Below are 9,299 nucleotides of genomic sequence, written 5' to 3' on the forward strand. Positions count from 1 at the left end.
ATGGCCATGGACAGAACTTGGCTGGCCGCATCGGGCTAGACAAACATTGATACAGGCGCACGTTTCTTATCGCTAAATATGTCGTGCCATCTTCGTAGCCTCCCTATCGGACGGTTTCAGCATATTTTAGTAACGCCTGAAAAATGTCGTAGCGCCTCCTGGCCAGCGCTGGTTCCCCATAAGGCGCGTGCTTGCCGGCCGTGCTCTGACCCGCGCGCATTTGTTTCGCGGCAGACGCAGCAGTGCTCGTGGCGCCAGCGCCGGAAGCGATCAGCTGCGCCCACGCTGGAAGGCAACGACTCGGCGACACCGTTCGAGACGCTCAACTTGTTCCAGGCCCTGGAAGTTCTCCACACCGACGCGGACGCCCAGCAGAGCCTGCCCTACTCCGGTTTGTGTCCACCGCCCTCCCACAACTCTCGTTGCTACGCTGCCTACGGTTTTGAGAGGGTCTAGAGGCAGGGAGGAAAAGGCGGCGAAATAATTGCTGCGTAGCTAGAGCTATTCAGCCCATTGTGTTCCGCTCGACACCCCCCCCCCCCCCACCTTTCGCGCCGAATACACACCCATCGTCAACCCCTTCGTGCAATGTTGGGCGTGGGGCTTTGCATTCGCCGTCACGCCGGCCGCTCTTCCGGTCTACGCCTTCCATCTCCTCGCAGGCTCACAAAAATGCTCGCTGACACGGAAAAGATTGTTGATCCTGTCAACACATACGAAGTCGGCTACGAATGCTGCGGCAAACTTCCCCGTTAGTGACTTAGACAACCTCGCTTCACCAACTCAACTCGAAGGATGTTATCTTCGAACTCGATTCTGACAGAACTTGTCCTACCGGAGAGAATATAAAAAGTTATCCAAAGATATTCTCCCGAAGCCTTCAAGAGACACGCTTGATTCTTCCTTTCTCTGCGATAAATCATATTGCATTTTGATAGCGTATCACACACTCCCTGCCCCAAGATGATCGAAACTGCGGAGTCCGATTTGGGTTTGCGATCAAAACGCTCGAAACTGACGAAGCAGTGATTATGCGCGAATAAGCGCCATGTATCAGTGGAGTGAAAATGGCTTGTACAACTCCTACGTTCTTGCGGGGGCAATTTCTTGCGGTGAGTGTAAATCAGGTATGTTGCACGATGTACACAACAAGTGAGCGTAATGCCAATTCATGACTTAACCACACAGACGCGCGAGGTTACGAGCATCGTCCTTGCGTCGTCCACGTCCACGACGCGATGCTGTGATTACTTTCATGCAGATTAATTATCCAAGACTGCGCTCTTCTCACACCAAATGCTCCCACAATAAAGCTTTGTCAGGCAACTGTTCTAACTTTATTTTATTAGCATTTTCAACGCCACTAAATACGTGCTCTAGCATATCAGGTTAAAAATTGTCGATTTCAGCAAGTTGTCTAGCATCGGCAAATGTGGACACCACACCTTAACACTCAAAAGCACTTCATGCACGAGAACTTAATTTTACTCGGAATACGTGCAGCCACTTCAGTAATTTGGAATTTTTGGGATGCAAAAAATTGCCCCCAGAAATATACTCATGTCACGTGACTAAAGGCTCAACAATTACTCATGACAAAAGCAGAACTGCTAGCTGGGCAAGTTGGTACTTTTCTAGAAGAAAGTAGGGGTGAGGAAATATTCGAAGTTTCGCATAAATATCGACTATTGAACACTAACTATTCATACTCGAATATGGCATTCGGTATTTTCGAATGTCGAAACCAACCAAATATTTTGCAGCAGCTCACTGTCATAGTCAGGTTACTGTTCGGCGTTTACCAGACAAGTTGTTTCAAATTATCACAAGTGAAACAAGTACTTTCGTTCGAGGCAATGCAGAAGCGCAATATGTAAGGCCAAAATTGTTTCCGGTTTCGCTGCACAATTCTGCATGAAAACCTTTGATTTGTTGCTCGTATTGTAGTTTCGTGTTTTATGCAGTCTATTCAAGTAGCAGTTTTATCTTTAACGTTACAACCAGTGATGTTCATCTTTAAACGAACTGCCTTACATGTGTCTAAGGCACAAATGTCCTTCACCAGTTCCTTATTTACTTTTTCCACAGCCTGTGGTCTTTTTCAAAGGTGATTTATTCAGCGTTTGTGGCAAGCTAGGCCCAATCTATTCTTGGACAGGTCGTTTGCAACGAGGCTCTAAGGATATTCGGAGACTGTTCATGCAGTTTTTTTTTTATTGAGAATTCGTAATCTTGTGTTTAAAACCGATCGTAATTGTTCCTGGTAATGGGCTATTTTTTTCCTGGTCAGTAGAAGCATGTCACCTAGTTAAAGCGAAATAGATATATCTGCTAGAAATGCGTCTGCGTTTGCCTATTCAATATTCGACTCGATACTTAATATTCGTATTCAATTCATATTCGAAAAATTTTATATTCGTCCACCTCTACAAAAAAGTGAACATCGCAAGATCTGAGGGACACTGGAATAAGACAAGGAAAGCTTTCTCCCATTGTGCCTTGTCGTTTGCGATGTAAACTTTCTTGTAAAATTGACTCCGCTCTGACCTTGCGAACAAATGCTTAGACGGGTTTGTTCCAACTCTCTTCTTATACCTACTTTTCTCAGACTAATGTAGCTATAATATAGGTATGGGTATATCGGTATGTAAGCCTAATATAAGCTTAATCAGAAATGTCTGTGATATGCTTTAAAAGTGATTATTTTCAATAGTACCTCATTCGAGGCATTACTTTTGTGTGAATGGGACATAATTTTGCTCAAGATGAGTGGCAAAAAGTCGTTCGTGCCTAATTCAAAGAACTATATTGTTGTTTCTTTCCCGTTCTTGCTACCACAGATTCCAGCGGTAGCTTGGTCTGCCTCAAGGCGACGGGCTTTGCTGCAGGAGTGGCTCTCATATTCCTGATGATGTCTTTATGTTTCGGAATGTCGGCCTGCACAGTCATTAAACTCAAGGGAAAGAAGCCGACAAAATCCGATCCACTTGAAGATGACAACCAGCCTCCCGTCTACTGAGCTCTCCAAACCAAGCCTGTGGGGAAACAAACTGACCAAAACGATGATGTCAGCCACCGGACACAGTCGGCGCTTTTATCAGCAATATAAATGGGATGAAAATCACTCGCATGACGGAAACAGATCAGCCATGTCATATGCTCGCAGTTTTGATCTAATAAGGCGTCATGAGCTAAAAGCCGAAAACGAAAAGCGCGGCAGTGTAGATGTGCGTTGGTAGCCGATGAGTTACCAAACTCTAAACTCTACACAGATTTCAAAGGGCATGCACACTAATGCTGCATTCGGCTGATCGAAATGGAGCGCTCGAAAGACACGCGGCTGGTCCTTTGAAAACACTCGGAGGCGCTCTCGCCTTCGACTTGGTAACGTGAGCCGAGCACGATCGGGCGGAGGTCCCGTGGCGTGTTTTCTGCAACTTCCGTTGTTGGCGTCGCGTCGACCACGGCGGTGCCAAGGAGCTTGCGCGTCTTGTTGGTTTTGCAAAGGAAGCAGCGATCACCAGTTTCCGGCTCCGCCCTTCGAGTGCTCAGGCTTCGATCGACAGCGGGCTCCACATCGTTGCAATCCGAGTCAGAGCATGGTACAGACCACTCGAATGCACCATAATACGTTGCACCAAATTTAGTCTATTAAAGTACTTTTACAAGACTTACTCTGTATTTACTTGCCAGGAAAATGGTTTCCAGTGTTGGTGTAGAGCGCAAGGTTTTCTTATGTTTAATTTCATGCCCAAACCATTGTGTCAGTACGATGTCATGAACGTCGAAGTGTTCCCGCCCCTTTTATCCATTTTCCTAATGAAAATGTTCTCAAAACTGCCTAGATAGAGTACTTAGCTGTGTTAAAACGCAATGTTGTCGTTGATCATAGATAAGCTATGAGTTAGCCCCGAGAAGCGCTGTGCCGATATAATGAAATCACGACGATCTAGAGAAGTCTGACGTTGTAATGTTACTTAACTCAACAACCATCTTAATATCCCTTTCAGTGAACCTGAAAAATACCACAGTCCTTCTCGCAAATAAAATGTGTGCCGAAAGGATCACTGACATTCAGGTTAAATCTATCTCTGAAGCAACATATAGTCAAAGCTGTAGAGGCTATGGGCAGCAGTGGAGCAGACGCACGCCACCTGCTTTGCGCTTCACATATTGTGTCAGTTTTCCTCGACACTTCTAATGCGAAAGCATTCTTTGGCCTTATACGCGAAAATCCGGCATTGTAGTCGGTGGCGGGACCGAATCATGGTACTAAAATGGACGGCGGCAAAGAGTAAAATCAAATAAGAAAGTACTGGAACTGACGTCAAATTTCTCGGGGACGTTCCTCTGAACAAAGTAAACTACTTCCTCGGAAAGCAATTATTAGGTAAATATTTGTCTTGGTGGGAATTAAACCAGGGCTTCCGGAGTGCGAGACGAGCTCGCTTCCCCGACGCCACGGTGGCTGTATGGTTCTGATTGGCTAAATGTGTGTCTAGTGTGTGCGTCATCGCGTACGTCACGTTGCAGTCGTCTGGCTGAATAAACGTGTGGCCTAGTGCGTGCGCCGTTGGGCACGTGATGGCGCAGCCAATGAGTTGGACGTCACCCAACGTCATGAGTGTATAAAACGAGTGCATAAAAAACAATAATATCCAATTGAATGCCGCTGAGCGCTCCTTTGAGCTGAGAACTCCTCGCGGGCAAGCTAGTGCGTTGAGACGCTTGACGCGTTTGCATTTGGCCTCACCGAGACGCAGTTGAAACGCAGGCGAAAGCTTGCGCCGAAAAGGAACTGGCAGAAACCGGAGGGAGGCTGCCACCCCAAAGGAGGGGCAAGCGCGGTCGACCAAAGGGAATAGTGCGGCCGCGGCCGAAGTAGAGGCGCCACACGCCGCGAAGACGTCATGGCCGCGTCACGGTAACGCCTCCCTAACAGGGGAAGGCTAACAGTTCTGCAGGCGTTCAGAACAAAGTTTCGTCACTCACTCACTCACTCACCAAAGCGACTATAATGCTTCCGCATTCTCACATGCCAGCGGTCTTAAGTGTCTCTGCCGATTTTTATTACGATAGCCAATATATGAACACACCAGGCGCATTTCTGCCGTCGGCGTCGGCGCCGCCGTGAGGTTCCGTATGCGTGAAAGCTTGTGAGGGTGAGCCGGCGAACGCGGTTCAATCTCGCGTGCGCGAGCGAGGAACGCCGCCCGGATGCGCGCCCTCTCGTGTGGCGCGAGAGAGGCAAAGGGGGGGGGGGGGTCAGGCGAGGGAGGAGGGGCGTTCTTCGGCGGCGGCTACGAATCCTCGATGTCCTCCTCGCCCGCCGCTCCGTACAGAGTGGAAACAAACGCGGAGTCTACTACGGCGTTGGCCACGCGAATCGCGGACGCCGTAGTAGGCGCATTTGGGAGACGCCGTAGGGACGTGTTGCTGGCGTTCGTGTGTCTTGAAGGTGGTCTGCAACGTGGCTAAAGTGGGCGCCCGCACGGGCCTCATCTTCAAAGTGATCTACAATGTTTGCAGAGTGCGCGTAGTGCCGGTAGCTTCGTATGCGATCTGCTTTCGACGTTTCGTTCACGCTGAAGCGAGAGATGCATGAAAGTTAATTCACTTGCTGCGGCCGCGATTCCTCACTCCAGAATGATCACAGCGAGTTTACGCGCTCATCGAGCGAGATGTGTTCATGTTTACCTATGCGCGCGTGACATCCTGCTGGTTAATTTAGTTAAAACACGTTGACGGGCTAGTTTAGAATCCATGATAGAATGTGTAAGCGCGACTGAATAAGGACAGAAAAATAAGCACACACAAAGACAGCGTCTGTTTCTTTCTACGTCCTCGTTCACTCACGCTTACACGTTCTACTATTGTTAATGTACTTAGTAAGCGAATGTTTACAAGTTTATACGGCCGATAAAACTGCTATCCTTACTTCATACAGATATCTACAAATTTTGCTATCGCAATCGGTGCTTCGTCTTTCCGGTGGAACTGCGAATTTCTTTTTAAATCAGACACTAAAGGGGAAAGTGAGGTCAACTCGCTCTACTAAACGCAGCTACACCGGGTGTTTTATTTTAAGGTTAACAAAATCATTCAAAATCGTCTGCAGCGTATACCACAACTCTGCCTCTCGAGCCACATTACCCGAATAGGCAGACAGTACTAACAGAGAAAAGCATAATGCATAGTTGGCTTCCCTAAATTTAAGGTTCCTGATCAAGCTCTTAACTAATTACTTTTGCCCGCATAACTTACACAGCAGCGCAGACGCACATGGGCGACGAAAGAAAACGACGGGCCACAGCGCTGACGATTGTTTATTGCATGAGGTCAGATATATATATATATATATATATATATATATATATATATATATATATATATATATATATATATATATATATATATGCTGCTACGGAACAGCCGCCACAGTGACTGAGGAGCAAGAAGACGACGTGTCTGCCGGCTCGATATAGCGTCAGCATTTTGGCCTCCGTGCGCTTCCCTGTAAATAAATTGTAAATAGCATTCGGCTTCAGCTACACGTAACAATATATATATATATATATATATATATATATATATATATATATATATATATATATATATATATATATATATATATATATATATATATATATATATATATATATATATATTGCTAAGAGATTTATTAGCAACGGGCGCGAACGGGTAGCTGTCACAAGCGTTCGGCGAAAGACAGCAACCACGAGCTCATGCCGGTAGCGATGGTGCTGTGGCGCAGGCGGCTACTCTTCTTCGTTACAATCGCCCTCCGCAGAAAAAGGCGCCATCCTGGCGGCTCAAGGCGAAGAGACTACTATTGGGTCGTAGTACGGCTTAAGGCGAGAGACGTGGACAAGTTCGCGGCCGCGATGGCGTAGGTCCGTCGATGGCGTGAGGGGCTCTACGATGTAATTGACGGAGGACGTTTGCTCGAGAACGCGGTAGGGTCCTAGGTACTGTGCGACAAGTTTTGAGGAGAGGCCGGGTGTAGTAGCGGGTACCCGAAGCCATACGAGAGAGCCAGGCAAAAAAGTTGGTGCAGAACGGCCGGCAGGTTGACGGGATTGCTGCTGCCACTGGTCCTCGGTGGAAAAAGAGCGGGTAAGCTGGCGGCATTCCTCAGCATGACGAGCAGCTTCAGATAGCGGAGTACTTTCGGACGCGTCAGGTGTATATGACAGAATAGTATCGAGAGTAGTAGAAGGTTCTCGTCCGTATAGGAGAAAGTAAGGGGAAAAACCAGTAGTTGCTTGGGTCGCAGTATTGTACGCATACGTCACGAAAGGGAGAACTTGGTCCCAGTTTGAATGATCAGAGGCGACGTACATGGAGAGCATATCGCCAAGAGTACGGTTGAAGCGCTCGGTCATGCCGTTAGTTTGCGGATGGTACGCTGTACTGGTGCGGTGAACGATTCGGCATTCGTCGAGTAGTGCCTTCAAAGCATCGGAAAGAAAGGCGCGGCCTCAGTCGCTCAGAAGTTCGCGAGGGGCACCGTGGCGAAGAACGAAATGGCGTAACAGAAACGAGGCAACGTCGCGGGCGGTGGCAGTCGGCAGAGCAGCTGTTTCAGCATAGCGGGTTAAGTGATCCACTGCAACAATAATCCAGCGGTTGCCTGCTGGTGTGGAGGGTAGCGGTCCGTAGATGTCTATGCCAACACGATCAAAAGGCCGACGAGGGCAGGGAAGGGGTTGTGACGGGTAGACTTGTCCAGGAGGTAATTTTCGGCGTTGGCACTGAGCGCAGGAACGAATGAACTTTCTTACGTAGTTATACATGCCGCGCCAATAAAATCGGATGCGTAGTCGAGCATAGGTCTTGAAGAGGCCGGCATGTGCGCACTGAGGGTCTGCGTGGAAAGCGTCGCAGATAAGGTCACGGAGATGGCGGGGTATCACGAGAAGCCACTTGCGACCGTCAGAGAGGTAATTACGACGATAAAGAAGGCCGTCGCGAATGCAGAAGTGGGTAGCCTGGCGGCGAAGAGCGCGCGATGGTGATGAGGTGGATGGATCAGAAAGGATGCTGATGAGAGCACTGATCCAGGGATCCTTGCGCTGCTCCGACGACATGTTGCGCAGTGCATGAGATGGAACTGTGGGCTCAAGGGCGGATAGGCAAGCGCAGTCAGCGGAGACCGGTGAGCGAGAAAGGGCGTCAGCGTCCGTGTGTTTGCGGCCGGAACGGTAGAGGACGCGGATGTCGTACTCCTGTAGCTTAAGGGCCCAGCGAGCAAGTCGGCCAGATGGGTCCTTAAGGGTAGACAGCCAACAAAGGGCGTGATGGTCAGTGATGACATCGAAAGGGTGACCATACAAATAAGGACGGAATTTTCCAAGGGCCCAAATAATGGCTAAACACTCTTTCTCTGTAACAGAGTAATTAGCCTCGGCCTTTGTCAGAGTTCGGCTCGCGTAGGCAACGACATATTCATCAAAGCCCGCTTTTCGTTGTGCGAGTACGGCGCCAAGTCCGATGCCGCTGGCATCGGTGTGGACCTCTGTGGGCGCTGCAGGATCGAAGTGGCGGAGGATAGGTGGCGAGGTTAGCAGGCGGCGTAATTTCGTGAAGGCGTCATCACAGGCGGGCGACCAAGCGGAAAGTTCTTTGTCGCCACTTAGAAGGGCTGTCAAGGGTGCACTTATGGAAGCGAAATTTCGAATGAAACGTCGGAAGTATGAGCATAAACCAAGAAAACTTTGAAGCTCTTTTAACTTCTTTGGTTGCGGAAAGTCGGTGACAGCGCGGAGCTTGGCTGGATCCGGAAGGACGCCGTCTCGTGATACAACATGGCCAAGAATAGGGAGCTTTCGGGCACCAAAACGACATTTTTTTAAGTTAAGTTGAAGTCCTGCGACAGTAAGGCATTTGAGAACTTGCTCGAGACGGCTGAGATGGGTTTGGAAATCAGCGGAAAAGACAACTACGTCATCCAGGTAGCATAAACATGTGTTCCATTTGAGGCCGCGTAAAATATTATCCATCATTCTCTCAAAAGTGGCGGGAGCATTGCACAGGCCGAAAGGCATTACGATGAATTCGTACAATCCGTCAGGTGTCACAAATGCTGTTTTAGGTCGATCAGATGGTGCCAAGGGGACTTGCCAGTATCCGGAACGTAAATCCAGCGAAGAAAAGAATTCAGCTCCCTGCAAACAGTCGAGGGCGTCGTCGATGCGCGGTAACGGGTAAACGTCCTTGCGCGTTATCTTGTTCAGACGTCGGTAGTCGACGCAGAATCGAATAGAGCCATCCTTTTT

General features: G+C 48.6%; 1 protein-coding gene across 1 annotated transcript in view; it reads left to right on the forward strand.

The window, feature by feature from the left end:
* LOC135919216 (uncharacterized) overlaps positions 1-3,668 on the forward strand; it is a 97,893-nt gene extending 94,225 nt beyond the window's left edge. Inside the window, exons 10-11 of the mRNA XM_070538023.1 lie at positions 235-391; positions 2,841-3,668. Of these exons, the coding sequence (XP_070394124.1) occupies positions 235-391; positions 2,841-3,019 (336 nt within the window). The 3' untranslated portion in view covers positions 3,020-3,668. The remainder of the gene's footprint in view (positions 1-234; positions 392-2,840) is intronic.
* Positions 3,669-9,299: the final 5,631 nt, after the last annotated feature.

This window comes from Dermacentor albipictus, chromosome 4 (genome assembly GCF_038994185.2).
Source record: "Dermacentor albipictus isolate Rhodes 1998 colony chromosome 4, USDA_Dalb.pri_finalv2, whole genome shotgun sequence".
NCBI classification, from domain to species: domain Eukaryota; kingdom Metazoa; phylum Arthropoda; class Arachnida; order Ixodida; family Ixodidae; genus Dermacentor; species Dermacentor albipictus.